The sequence below is a fragment of the Natator depressus genome, chromosome 15 (genome assembly GCF_965152275.1).
Source record: "Natator depressus isolate rNatDep1 chromosome 15, rNatDep2.hap1, whole genome shotgun sequence".
In the NCBI taxonomy this organism is placed as follows: Eukaryota; Metazoa; Chordata; order Testudines; family Cheloniidae; genus Natator; species Natator depressus.
In genome coordinates, this window is record NC_134248.1 from 8,674,880 (window position 1) to 8,689,827 (window position 14,948).

A 14,948-nucleotide genomic window follows, 5' to 3' on the forward strand; every position below is an offset into this window, starting at 1 on the left:
ACACTCTTAAACAACAGAATACCAATTGAAATGTATTAAATATTTTTGGATGTTTTTCTACCTGTTTTGAATATATCAATTTCAATTACAACACAGAACACAAAGTGTAAAGTGCTCACTTTATTATTTTTATTACAAATATTTGCACTGTAAAAATGATAAACAAAAGAAATAGTAATTTTCAATTCACCTGATACAAGTACTGTAGTGCAATCTATTTATCATGAAAGAGCAACTTCCAAATTTAGATTTTTTTTTTTTGGTTACATAACTACACTCAAAAACATAACAATGTAAAACTTTAGAGCCTACAAGTCCACTCAGTCCTACTTCTTGTTCAGCCAATCACTAAGAGAAACAAGTCCTCTGGAATGGTGGTTGAAGCATGAAGGGACATATGAATCTTTTGCACATCTGGCATGTAAATATCTTGCAATGCCGACTACAACAGTGCCATGCAAACGACTGTTTTCACTTTCAAGTGACATTGTAAACAAGAAGCGGGCAGCATTATCTTCTGCAAATGTAAACAAACTTGTTTGTCTGAGCGATTGGCTGAACAAGAAGTAGGACTGAGTGGACTTGCAGGCTCTAAATTTTTACATTGTTTTGTTTTTGAGTGCAGTTATGTAACCAGAAAAAATCTACATTTGTAAGTTGCACTTTCATGATAAAGAGATTGCACTCCAGTACCTGTATCAAGTGAACTGAAAAATAATATTTCTTTTTTTACAATGCAAATATTTTAAAAATAAATATAAAATGAGCACTCTGCACTTTGTATTCTGTGTTGCAATCAAAATCAAAATATTTGAAAATGCAGAAAACATCCAAAAATATTTAAATTAATGGTATGCTATTATTGTTTAACAGCATGCTTAACTGTGTGATTAATCACAATAAATTTTTTTAATTGTGTGATTAATTGTGACTAATTTTTTTAATCGCTTGACAGCCCTGGTTTCAACATAATTTTTTGTAACCAGTTCTAGTACTTTGGCAGCTGAGCTGAGGAATGCAGCCACCTCTGGAAACAGGCCTGATGTTTAACAGCATATAACGACAATACCCAGCAGTCTAGGAAAGAAAGTAAAGACAAAGGAACCATTGGCAGCTGAAACTACAAGCAGATTTTAGGTAACTCTCCAGATTGGGATTCAACCACCGACTTGTGAAAAATGCCATGGGATCCTTAGTGACCAGAAAAAGGTCAGGACCTTTGTTTGAAACTCTAATTCCAAGAAAGGGGATGCCCCTTCCAGCAGCCTAACCACCCCTGGCACTATGCTGTGGTAACCATTCCCTTCGGAGTCTGAGATGGTCTCTTCCTGGCATAACAGATTACGCTCACTTTCTCCCTCTCTGGGCTGTTTCAAGAACCAATCACCTGTAATGCATGGTATTGATATAATCCAGGTAGTGCTCCACAGGGCTCTGTAATCCCAGACGGAGACGGAGACAGAGCAAGAGCACACGTGCACGGTAAAGGAATGAGTTTATAAACAACAACCCAGCCAGGGCAATAAACAAAGGATAGAGAAATAAAAGCACCCTACCGGATGGTTGGCTGGTCCCCACTTATCTGCCTGAATCTCCGGTGAAGGTGCTCAATTTGTTCCAAAGTGACTGGGAAGAGAGAAGAGAAAGATCATTTGTCACTAACCTCTCCTGCCACAGCAGATGTGGTCTCCACATAGGGCTCCCACACTCTGCCAGACTTTCCCTAGGGGAAGCAGCAATGCACTGGAAGAGGATCACGGGGACTGAAAAATGGTCTCATTCCTCCTGTGGCTACTGCCCATCCATCCCTGCTGAACATTCCCAGGACTTCTGACAAGCACCATATTTTTGGCCTTCAGAGAAAGCTCCCTCTGGAGAGGATACGCCTGGCTGCCCTGGAAAGTCTCCATCACGTCACACACCTGGAGCACTGTGTGAGGGTCAGTATATGTTTACTCCCTGGTAAAAGGCAGGTGGCCCTTAGTAAACAAACGTGTTAAGTGGGGTTCTCTCTCCCCTTGGCTCCTAACCAAGCGTCTTGTCTCGATGAGCAGAGTCCCCATTCCTTCCCTGCGCCTCTCTGCTGCATGCACTCCCAACAGGGGACATTTTTGTGGCATCATTTGCAGCACATCCCTGCAGAGAAGCGGGCAGTCTGTGGCACGGTGCTGTGGCTGCAGGAAACGGTGTTAACCAGGGGTTTGTGTCTGGGGACTCGCCAACGATCAGCCCAGTAGAAAGCATGGTCAAGGGAAATCTTACTCCAGGGGACAGCACAGTTAGTGTGTCCCCACCAGGGAAAGTGAAAATCTCTTTGTGCATTGGGGCTTCATGGTGCCTAGCGTAGGCAGTGCTGTTGTAACCGTCTCAGTCCCAGGATATTAGAGAGACGAGGTGGGGACGGTAATAGCTGGCAAATAATGGACATAGATACACTTAGGCCTGGTCTACACCAGACACTTAGGCTGACCCTGCTGCATCACTGAGAGATGCATTTAAACCAAACTAAGCCCTGGCATAGACACTGCAGGGGCGACGGAAGAATTCTTCTGGCCAGCTAGCGACCACCTCTCAACGGGGCGGTTTTACTACTGCAACAGAAAAGCCCCTTCCCCCCGTAGCAGGCGTCTACATTACAGTGCTAGAGTAGCGAAGCTGCAGCCGTGCCGTTTCAGCGCTTCCAGACAAGGGTCAAAGGTCCAAGCAGCTCTTCGGAAAGTTGCATGTTGGTGCAACAGAGTAGTGGGGATGAGGAGCTTCCTTAAGAGGAAACATTGGACTCGGCTAAATAATTCAGCTCTGTTACAGCTCCAGTGACTTCCTTGAAAAAATCTGACCCATTAGGGCTACTTTATTTGGAAAGCAGCAGAGGGGATGCATGGCAAAGATATCAAATCGTGTTGGTGGATACGGCAGCATGGACTTGTGGTTAGAATGCAGGACTGGTTTCAGGAGACCTAGCTTCTATTTCCAGCACTGCCACTGGCTCCCTCTGTGACCTTATGCATGTCACTTAACCTCTCTGCAGCTGTGTTTCCCCATCCATAAATCAGGTAAGTATCATTACCTGCTTATCTCAGAAGGGTCTGTGGGGATTGACTGTTTAGTGTTTGTAAACTGCTTTGAACATGTGAAGTACTACATGAGCCAAGTACTCACGGTATGGGAAAAGGCCCGGAACAATGCTGGCTATACCACATCCGCTAGAGCTGCGTTGCTTCAGAGGGGTAGCCGTGTTAGTCTGGATCTGTAAAAGCGGCAAAGAGTCCTGTGGCACCTTATAGACTAACAGACATATTGGAGCATGAGCTTTCATGGGTGAATACCCACTTCGTCAGATGCATCTGACGAAGTGGGTATTCACCCACGAAAGCTCATGCTCCAATACATCTGTTCGTCTATAAGGTGCCACAGGACTCTTTGCCACTTTTATGGCTGCATTGTAGCATGTAGAATTGTAGGTGTAGAATTATTATTTATTGGAAGCTACCCACAGTATGAGATGGTCCCTGCCCCCAAGGAATTTATAATGTACGGTCCTGATCCTGCAATCTGAGCCACTCAAGCAAACTCTTAATGCTCTGGTGGCCCATTAGCAAAAGCTAAAGTTAGCTTGCAGTAAGATTTTAGCCCCAGACAATACAGTTGAGATACAAAGTGCTGAGGTGAGAATCTGGTCTCTAAGTGATACAGAGTTGTCTCTTCCTCCCTCCCCCCAGTCATGTAGCTTATATTTGGGGAATTACCCCTAAGAGGGGTCAGTGACATAAGTGCACTGTTGCTGATTAAAAATAAAACATTAAAAAATAAATAAAGGCAGCCAATCAGGCCTTCCTGTTTACTTCAAGACTAGGAGGGGACTCTATGAAATTCAAAAGCAATATATTTGAGAGAGAAAAGGGAAAATTTTTGGACTAAGATTTTTAGAAGTAATTATAAATTTTGGATGCCAATTTGAGACACCTTAAATGGACCTGATCTTCAGAAAGCACTGAACAGCTCCCTTGTCTGGAAATCAGGCCCCTGCACTGTAACGTGGCCCCCAAACATGGAGATATCCAAAGAGACTGGTCACTTTTGAAAATCTTTGTCTAGACCGGGGTGGGCAAAGTTTTTGCCCTGAGGGCCACATTGGGTTTCCAAAACTGTATGGAGGGCTGGTTAGGGGAGGCTGTGTCTCCCCAAACAGCCAGGCATGGCCCAGCCCCCCCTTCTATCTGACCCCCCACCCCACCCCACCACTTCTTGCCCCCTGATGGCTCCCCCTGGACCCCTGCCCCATCCAGCCACCCCTTCTCCCTGTCTCCTGACCGCCTCCGGAACCCCTGCCCCTGACTGCCCTCCGTTGCCCCATCCAACCCCCCCTCTCCTTCCTGACTGCCCCCCCGGGACCCCTGCCCCCATTCAACCCCCCTGTTCCCCGCCCTCTGACTGCCCCAACCCCAATCCATGCCCCCGCCCCCCTGACCACCACCCCGAACTCCCCTGCCCTCTATCCAGCCCCCACTGGCCCCTGCCCCCTTACCGCGCTGCCTGGAGCACCGGTGGCTGGCGGTGCTACAGCCGTGCCGCCCAGAGCACCAGGTCAGGCCGTGGCTCTGCAACTGGGAGGGGGGGACAGTGGGGGAGGGGCCGGGGGTAGCCTCCCAGGCCAGGAGCTCAGGACAGGAGGGCTGTAGTTTGCCCACGTCTGACCTAGACACTCCATCAGCCTAGAAGTTGTAATTATGCTACCTTGGATAAAATTAAGAGCCATCGATTTTCCTGCTTCAAATCATGATGGTGATCACCAGCTGGGCTCAATTCCCCCCTCCTCCCCTACCCCTGGAATAATAATGGGCATTGTAGTGGCATATTATACATTCTGAAGTATCTGCCACTGGCTAATAGATGGTACCAAGCTAGACAGACCACTGCTCTGCTGCAGTGTGGCAAAGTTTATCTCCCCATGGTGGAGAAAGACAGTGTCGCGGCATATGAAGACTATTTGGGTACAATAATTCAGTTGTCCCACGAGTTAACACTTATGGGCACACGCTGTAACCACACTGGCTGTGCACGGGTGCCGGCTGGGGGCAGCTCATGCAGGGAGAACAGCAACTCTGATGTTTACCCCTAACTATAGAGAGCTTACGAGTAACGATACTATCTTCCTCAGAAACTCAGCGCCCGGGAGTGAACGCCATTCCAGTCATTGGCACGCAGAACCATTCATCTGTGAACCTCAAGGAGATTTACGAGCACTGATTAAGCCTTGCACACCACACAGGACATGGGAATTGTCCCCGCTTTATCGATGGGGAAGCTGAGACAAGAGCTGGATGGCGACTTGCACAACATCACACTGCAAGTCTGACAGAGCCCGGGACAGACTTCAGCCTCCCACTCCAATGCTCTAAGCTCTAGGCATGGCTCCCCTCCCACTGCAAGAGGAACTAGCCCTAATATCAACCTGCAATAAGCTGTGGCAAGACCAATCACTGATTTGTTGACTCCTTAATCTCTTGGTGGAAGTTATTTTCTTTTCGCTGATACCTTGTCAGAAACTCATGTTCATACTTACAGGACTCAAATCAGTCACGGGCTGGTACTTTTCAGACTTGCATAAATATTGACTATAGTAATTATCAGCAGTGGGAAAAGCAGCCTTTGGCTTTGTTTGTGCAAGATATTAGCTCATGTCCTTGTGCCCACTGAGCATCACATTCTCTCTGACCCAGGCCCAGCGATGGGAGACATGGCTTATCGAATCACATGGGATATGATGGAATACAAGCTTTCACTAATGGGCCTTTCGCAGCAGGGCAGGTAATTCACAAGCACATTAAAAAATCATTGGCAGATCTATGATTTTAACTACAGTTGCCAGAAGGTAACAGATCTGTACTGATATTTTTCTAACTTTTAAGTAACCGGCTTTGCTCCATTTTTGTTGTTGTTTTACAGCCTTGAAAGGGAAATCTCCCCAGTTCACTGGCCTAAATATTTTACAGGTCCTGGGAAGCTCTCTATGCTGTTTGCTGCTGCTTCTGTCTCTCCGTGTGCCTATTGCTGAACTGTTTTGTAACTTGGTGCAATTAGACTCATAGACTTTAAGGTCAGATGGGAACATCATGATCATCTAGTCTGACCTCCTGCACATTGCAGGCCACAGAACCTCCCCCACCCACTCCTGTAGTAGGCCCATAACCTCTGGCTGAGTTACTGAAGTCCTCAAATCACGATTTAAAGACTCCAAGTTACAGAGAAGCCACCATTTACACTAGTTTGAACCTACAAGTGATCCATGGCCCATGTTGCAGAGGAAGGTGAAACCCTTCCAGGGGCTCTGCCAATCTGACCTGGGGGAAAATTCCTTCTCGACCCCCAAATATGGTGATCATTTCGACCCTGAGCAGGTGGGCAAGAACCACCAGCCAGACACCAGGGAAAGAATTCTCTGTAGTGATTCAGAGCCCTTCCCCTTCTAGTGGCCCATCGCCGGCCATTGGAGATATTTGCTGCTGGCAGTTGCAGATCGGCTACATGCCATCGTAGGCAGTCCCATCGTACCATCCCCTCCATAAACTTACCAAGCTTAGTCTTGAAGCCAATTAGGTTTGTTGCCCCCACTGCTCCCCTTGGAAGGCTGATACTTCCCTCAGTGACTCACAGTAGCTATCCTTATATCTGCTGCAGCAACAGCCTGCTGTTGGGGATGGGACAATTTCACTCTTTCCAGCTGTGGAAGGATGCCACGATCACACACCTAAGACTAGCCATGGCTAGACCAGATCCACATCATCCCAATGGCTGACCTGAAAAGGATCCGATGTCTCCTAACATGATGAAAGGCACGAGGCTAAGAATGGGATGGCCACTAGCCACAGTTTAAAGCTCAGCCCAGCGTCAACAATGCAGCAAATCTCATCTTTAGGAAAAACATGTCTGAGCAAGAAGCCTAAAGTCCACTTCAGGGAGCATTCAGGTTCTTCTCTGAGTGGCTGCGGTCAAACATCAATTCCAGCTGGGTATAGACATCAGAGCTAGGCTTTGCCTCTCACCCAGGCTACACTCAGAACCCACATCCAGGTGAGCACAGCCATCCAGCTCCTGTTCTCTGACTGCTTAAGGCTTCATGAGTGAGTCAATACCAGATGGGCACAGAAGTCCAGTGCACGGTATTTCTTTTTCCATCCCAAGTGTCTCAAGACTTCCCTTTTCTCGCACTCACGCACGGAGATGTAAATTCCATCAGCTAATGCTTTTCACTTTCACCAGGAACAGTTGCACCTGGCTTTTCCAGTCTGCCTGCAATGAAGTCTGGCAAAGTCCCATGTGTGAGTGGTTCAATCTCTCATGCAATGGGGAAGGAACTTTGTTTAAAAAACTACTATTACAATAAAAGTTCTTACACGCCCAGACTGTCAGCTTCTGAACCCCCCTGTAACTGCTAACGTGTCTCCTTGCCCTTGTCACTGGCTCCCGATTAGCCAAACAAATTTGGTGGGGTTGGCCAAGCTGTTTGGATGCTCAGGATCCTGCTGTATTTTGACTCTCTAGTCGCTTAAAATGGGACTCAACCTATCATCTTACGTCTCCACTATAGCCATGTAGTGCTTTTAAAATCCTGCAGTGGTTTATGCTTTGCTGTTTTACTTCTGTTCATGGTTTTCACATAAACGGAAACTTTTTCTACACATTGCTTTCAAATCATAGCGGTCAGCTGTTGACCTTTCACATTGCCACTGGATGACATCACTATTGCCATGGAAACAATGGGGCCAAGGAAGTCTTGCACATCTGGAACTTGGTTTTAAATCAAAGTCTTATAAACCTCAGGGAACGCACAAGCAGTAACAAAAATCCCATTTGGCAGCAAAATGGTACCTCTTCCTCCGCAGCCATCAGAGTGTTCAGAGCGAGTCTATGATTAGCATGGAGGACTTGGAAATGGCACTCCTGGGCTCTATTCCCAGTTGTGTCAGTGAATTTGGGCAAGTCACCACTTCTACCAAATGTAGCTTTCCACGTATGTAAAATGGAGGTAGCCCCCCCCTCAGAGGGTTATGGAGCAATTTGAGATTCACAGATGGAGGGCACAGATGGAGTGCTACTATAGTGTAGTAGGGACCACTAGTGATCATCAGGTAGCCATGTTACATGCTAGTGAAGAGCTTGCACTGCTCTGTGGAGGGGGGAGGAGCTCTGAGTGCTGCAGCATGGGCTCACCTCTCCCTTCCAGGTGATTCACCTGCCCATGGTACAAAACAAAAGGGGGGGGGGTCTCTCTCAAAGCCAGGTCTTCCTCCCATGCCACGCCTGGCAGCACCAGGCTGGGCACAGCTCTCCTCTCGAACTGGCAGGTGATCAGTTGCGATCGGACATTGTGTTCAAAAGAATCTCAGTCCTTTTCCATAAAGCAGCAACACCTGCACAAGGGAAAGAACGCCCCAGGAGAGACGTGCAGGGTCAACACTTCCCGCTCATATCCCTTGGAAATAACGTTAGCCTCTGATGTCCCAGGCCCTTGCCCACGTGCAGGCTTCCAGGCTATAGAGAAAGGCATTGGATTCATTGCGCTCTTTTCCAGGCTGCTGGTCTCTGTGCTGTTTGAGTCAGAGCCCCCCCACTCCTGGCATCAGAGAGATTCTGAATACTGCTGCCATTTTGTTGGGGGGTCCCTTAAACAGCTGTGTCAGCCCCATGCACAACAATCACCTAGCCTACAACAAAGCCACCTCCCAGCTCCCCACCTCCAACATGAAAGGAACTTCAGTGACTGAAGTCAGGCTGGAGTAGGTGCCCTGGCATCTGTGTCCCTTCTGATGGTGGGGGGGGCTGAGTTCCAATGGAACGTCTTGTGGCTCCGGGTCCACAGGTACCACTGGGGCCCAAGGCCACCCACCACGTGAGGAATTAGGGCCAGTGTTTTAAAGGTATTTAGGTGCCTGAAGACACAGGTAGGCATCTAGGTGCTTTGGAAATCCCACAAGACATCTTCAGGCACCCAGACACCTTTAAACCACAGGCCTTTGGCTCTGAATACCAGCAGAGCTGCAGGGTCCCCGCTCCCTCCTGACAGAAGCAGGAACAGCTGCAGGGTGGAGTGATGTGATGGGGGGGATAGCTCAGTGGTTTGAGCATTGGCCTGCTAAACCCAGGGTTGTGAGTTCAATCCTTGAGGGGGCCATTTAGGGATCTGGGGCAAAAATCGGGGACTGGTCCTGCTTTGAGCAGGGGGTTGGACTAGATGACCTCCTGAGGTCCCTTCCAACCCTGATATTCTATGATTCTATGAATACAGTAGAGTTGTGTCTGTGTGTTTACACTGTGCTGGCTTTGTCCCTAGGCATTATTTGAATTCCAGCGGCACCCAGGCCCAGTGGAATACAAACACGTCCCTGCCCTGGAGAGATGACATTCTAGGTCTAGCTGTAGTCATGGGAATCCACTTCCCAGCAGGGTTCTCAGAGCTCGGGTTATACTGGGACTGGGTCAAACCTACACGTCCTTGGCATCTAACTTAACTTTCACAAACTGCCTCCTCTCCACCCTGTCTGCTCACGCACACATGTAAACAGCCAGGGAAGGAAAAATAATCCAGGGTGATGACCCTTTTAGAGAGGCCAAGATTTGTTTTAAACACACTTCTGCCTCAGTCTGTGCTGCACCAGCCACCACCCCAACTTATTTATCTCAGCCGATAAGCCTCCCTTCAGAGCTCTCCCCTCCCTTTCTGCCTCCTACTGCTCCCAGCCAGAGCCCTCTCCCTAGCCAACAGCAGCTGCAGGGATGCTACAAATGATCGAGAGAAGGCAACTCCTGCAAGGCAGTAACACTGTTCCAGGAGTAGCTGCTATACAGGGCTTAAGGCAATGCCGATAACCTGCCTCTCACTGTCCCACACAGCTTGCACTCTGAAGGGAGTCAGTTTCTGATCATACACAGCTCCTGAGTGACCCAGGAAAGCGGTACGGTCTCGCTTGAACTTGGGTCTCCCACAGGCAAGCACAGAGTCTACCCCAGATGACGGGGGCTGGCTATGTGGTACTTTAAATGTGTCTCAGCCCTGGAAAGTGACTCTAATAACAATGATAACACCCAGTCTTACACAGAGTTTTCCATCAGTAAATCTCAAAGTGTTTTATAAAGGAGGTCAGTATGATCAACACTCTTTTACAGTTGGGAAACTGAGGCACAGAAGGGTGAGGTGACTTGCCCAGGGTCACCCAGCAGGCCAGTAGCAGAGCCAGGCATAGCACCCAGGTACAGCAATCTATCCCGTAGGCCACACTGTCTCTTCTTAACAACTAGCATCTTCTGGTTCCCTAGCCAATATTCACTGATGTCAGCTCAAACCTGCTCTATTTGCAAGCAAACAGCTGCAGGGAGTTTTGTTTTCTTCTTAGCTGCCAGCCCCCCAGCTTCACCTTGCAGGGCTCCATTAGCAGGCTGAGGGTTTGTGCAGCTGTCACTGGGCCTAATCTGACCAGCTGCTTGACTTTCACCTAGCTTGTCTGTCAGAGCCCAGGTTGAGTTCACCAGGCCTGTAGTCAGAAAAACATCTCGTGACTTGCAAACTGAGTAGACTGGATCTGGATTCATTGAGCCACAGTGAATATGAAATTCCTCCTTGCCATTTACACAGAGGCCAAGATCAAAGGTATGTAGGCACCCACTGAAATCAACAGGAATTTGGTGCCTAAATACCTTTGAAGATCTGGGCCAGAGCCACATTTTTTTTTTGGAGGGGGTGGGAAGAAGCCTCCTCCAGTCCATTCCTGGCTATCTGGGTTTGGGACAGAAGTTACTCACCAGCTGATGGTTATGGGCTCCTGGCTTTCCGGACAGGACTGTTCACAGCAAAGGAGCACAGTTATGCCAAAGGCTCCAATCTGCACTCCAGTCTGATCTCAGCCCTGCTGCGTTACAGAGGCTCAGGATATATGATTCTGCTCTGGAAACAGCATCAGAAATGGTGCCAGAACTTCGATGGAGTTGGTTTCTCTTATCCAGAACTGCAGGAATAATTGGGGTTATGTTGGGTCAAGTGTCTTCGATGGAGATATCCCAGAACAAAGACCGATGGGGACTAGATAATTAAAAGTGACCAGGCTGGATTGCTTTTTATTGTAACTGTACGCCATATGAAAATGCAGATCTTCAACTTGAACTAGCCCCCTTCCCCACTCCCGTTTTAGAGCACTACTCCCTCTGCAGCAGAGACTTCTAGACCTTGTTCTGGAACAGATGTGGCTGTTACTAACGAGGCAGGCACCCATCCAGTATAGTGACTGGACTGAAGTGCCTAGATACCACAATGATGGCCAGTTTAGAAAGGCCACAGCGATAAAATGGGGCCTTGTAGCAGAGTGCCTGATACCAAAGGTGCATTGTAAATCTGGGAGCTTGAGTTCTGATCTAGCTGAATAAGCTGGTTCCTGGGCGCCATCATGTGACACCCCCTTGCCTCCCACTGGCTCTCCACGTTCCCCTGACTGCTTGGATGTGCACTGTACAGGAGGGGAACCTAAGCTGTATCATTTCATTATTTTTATGCACGTGAGAGAGAGGAATCCGGGCTGAGGATGAGGGCAGTTTTATTGTTGCCCAAGTGACCGTTAGTACCAGCGAAAGGTGCTGGATTGACAGTTTATCCCAGAAGCACATCTACACAAACACAGGGACAGCGCAGGTTTCTTCTGTCCGCTCTGCTGCCCATGTGTCTGTTGTGACAGCTAGTTTGGTCCGATGAACACCTGTGCGCTGGAAACAGGCTTGAGATCATCAACTCATTTCACAAATGCCACCAAACAGACAGCTGGTGATGTATCTCCCCACCTGGGCAGGTTAAGCATTTAACGTCTCAGGTGGTTAATTTGATATTTTGGCTCAGGTGGCCAGCATGAGTCACAGTCTCATAAACACACAACACTCTATGTCCTTAAACGATCAGATTTCTCCTCCAGCCAAAGCCAGGTTGTAAATGCAGCCTCAGTCCCTTTCTGTGTGGAAAGCTGAGATGTCTAGTGCGTTGCCAGAGTTCTACACTGCACAGCACTGACCACTTAGGCCTTGCAGCCCTGCCCTAGAGGAGCGGAGGCAAAAGGAGGGCGTTTTTGCCTTTAAAGATGGGGATTGTAAACAAATGCTAGTTTGTGTGCCTGTCACCTGCTCCTTAAGAGCTTGATCCTTTGGCCTTTGAAGTCTACAGCAAAACTCCTTGTAGATTACAATAGAAAAAGTGTCTGGGCCCAAAGGTATCGTGGGTTGTCACGGACTCCCTGGGCGATGCTCTGGAACTGCTCCCCATGAAGCCAGTCAGGACTCTGGGGCAGTCGCCTTCCTGTGAGCAGCCTGTCTGCAGGACACAAAGCTCACACAGCTTCCACCTTCCTGGGTCTGACCTCGGAGCATTCAGCATCCTCTGCCCCTCCGTGCGCGTCCCACAGTGAGTCCGCTCAGGCGGGGCTCCTGGGGAAGCCAGAGGGTCCTGCACCCCAACTTCGCAGTCAGACGTGACTCTCAGCTAGCCAGTAAAACAGAGGTTTATTAGACGACAGGAACATGGTCTAAAACAGACCTTGTAGGTGCAAAGAACAGGACCCCCTCAGCTGGGTCCATTTTAGGGGGCAGTGAGCCAGACAGCCACGTCTGCCCTTCACTCCCCGTCTCCAGCCAGCCCCAACCTTAAACTCCCTCCAGCCCATCCTCCTCTGGGCTTTGTCCCTTTGCCGGGCTAGGAGGTCACCTGATTCCTTTGTTCTCCAACCCTTTAGCTCTCACCTTGCAGGGGGGAAGGGCCCAGGCCATCAGTTGCCAGGAAACAGGGTATCGGCCATTCTCTGTGTCCAGACCCCTGCACACACCTGCCCTCTAGGGCTCTGCAACGATCATACACCCTTATCCCACCCCCTAGATACTTAAGAACTGCATAGGGGAAACTGAGGCACTCCCACAATAGTCAGAGGAAACATTAAGAACAGTCCCACTTCGTCACATGGGTGAAGTCAACTCTTTTGTTGGGCAGTGGTATTAATGCATGCTCTCTGTCCTATTCAGACTTCTGCTTTGGAGGGTGAAGGGCTGAGCAGACTATCAGGGACAGTCACATGCCAGTTCATGGGAGTCAGAGACCTGCTGAGTCATCTGGAACATCCTCCAGCTGAAGCAGGATGGTTCCCTAGGGCATTTACAGAAGTGCTTCTCTAGTCCAGTTGCAAACAGCTCTAATGATGTGGCTTTCACCCCTTTCCTTGAGAGACTCTCGTGGTCTGACAGCTGCATCGTTAGGAAATACTTCCAGGTATCATCCTAAAATGGTCTTGGTTTGAATTGAGGCCTTTCCCCCCGTGTAATCTCTCCCCCACCTTGGCATTCACACCCTTAAATACTTCTGGACAATTGTCACATTCACCCCACAGTTGTCATTGATTTACTCTCTCCTCAACTCCATCCTTCCAGCCCCAGATAGATGGAAATGATAAGCTCTGTGATATGGTCTGTTCTTTCTAATGACTGGTTAATTCACCAACACACAAGGATCTGCAGACACCAGGCAGGTACCCAATGCGGGGCTGAGCGCAGCATGTCCAACAGTTCCATCGACGCCACCAGAGGCTCTCTCCTCCCTGGGAACTGGAGCCCAGACAGGCAGCATTGTATTAGCTGCTGTATTTAGCCTGTCTGGGACTGGCTTCCACTGAGATTAAGGAGCGATAGGACGATCCCTCCCGCTGCCCTCTGCTCAGACACACACGCATCTCAGTTTGCAAGTGAACTGTTTTTAAAAAAACAACAACATTGGATTTGGGAGCCTTTAAAATACCTCCCTGTTCTCCTCTCCCTCCCTTTCTCTACCCACGACCCTGCCTCACTGAGAATGGATTAAGGCAGCAGGAGCCCCCCCCCCCAATGAACACATGACACTGCGGGGCTCGCATGTGTGTGTTGGCCATGTCCCTACGCACATCACAGCAACCCCCTACCTGGCAGAGGAAAGCTAGACGCCACCTCCTTTAGTCTTGGTGCTGCTAAAATATCACCTGGAAGAGCAACAGGAGCTCCCTAGACCCGTATCTTGGGTTCAGCACTCTGCCTGCACAGTGAGCCTGACCTCGGCTTCCAATGGGAATTTGGGCACTGACCATAACGAGAGCCCAAGCTGGCCCTTGGAGAACTCAGATCACCCTGCCCCCATGAGGTAGTTACTTGTGCTGCCTCTCAGCCACTAGCTCAACCTCAGCAATGACATTTCTAAGTAAGTTCTTCCCAGTAGCAACCATTTCAGGGTCCGTGTTAGTCTTGAGCCCACAGGGAGGGGCAGATCGACCTCTATAAAAACTCCACAAGAGACCATGCTTTGCAATATTTCTCTTCTGTCTCCAGTACTACGTCCGGCCCTGTTCCATTGTGAACTGTATAAAGATGGAATCCAGCCCATTGACCCTTTTCCAATAATTTGTTTTGACTTTTTTTTAAATTACTGATTTAAAATGAAATATTCCCTCATTCCGCAAACGTCCCTTCCTGCTTTGGTGCGACTGAGGCTTGAATCAGACGTGCACGCAGACAGCGAGGAGAACCATAGGCTCCAGCCTCTCTCTCTCTCAAATGTTAATCTAATAGATGAAGAGGGGAAGAGTTATCAACCAGGCCAACATACCCACCGGTCTGCAAGCACAGACACTTCAAATGCAGCCAAATTAGCCCTTCATTAAAGCCCATCATTACATGAGACTTCTCAAACACAATGAGCACGCTCAGATTCACAGCAGAATGCAGTCTATGCAGGAGACTCAATATAGGATCTCACTGGAATGTGACTGGGAACTTTTGATTTTAAAGGCATGTAATGGATGCTTCTGGCATTCCAAAGTCACTCACTGTAGCCCAACAAGAGGCTCTGATAAGGTAGGAGCCACTGTACATACTCCAATCCTCTTAGGGCCACGTGACTGCAATAG

The 14,948-nt window shown here is 48.7% G+C and overlaps 1 protein-coding gene across 1 annotated transcript in view; it reads right to left on the bottom strand.

Annotated features, from left to right (window-relative positions):
• TESC (tescalcin) overlaps positions 1 to 14,948 on the bottom strand; it is a 30,186-nt gene that overhangs the window by 9,016 nt on the left and 6,222 nt on the right. The window contains exon 2 of the mRNA XM_074972502.1: positions 1,557 to 1,626. Within this exon, the coding sequence (XP_074828603.1) occupies positions 1,557 to 1,626 (70 nt within the window). The remainder of the gene's footprint in view (positions 1 to 1,556; positions 1,627 to 14,948) is intronic.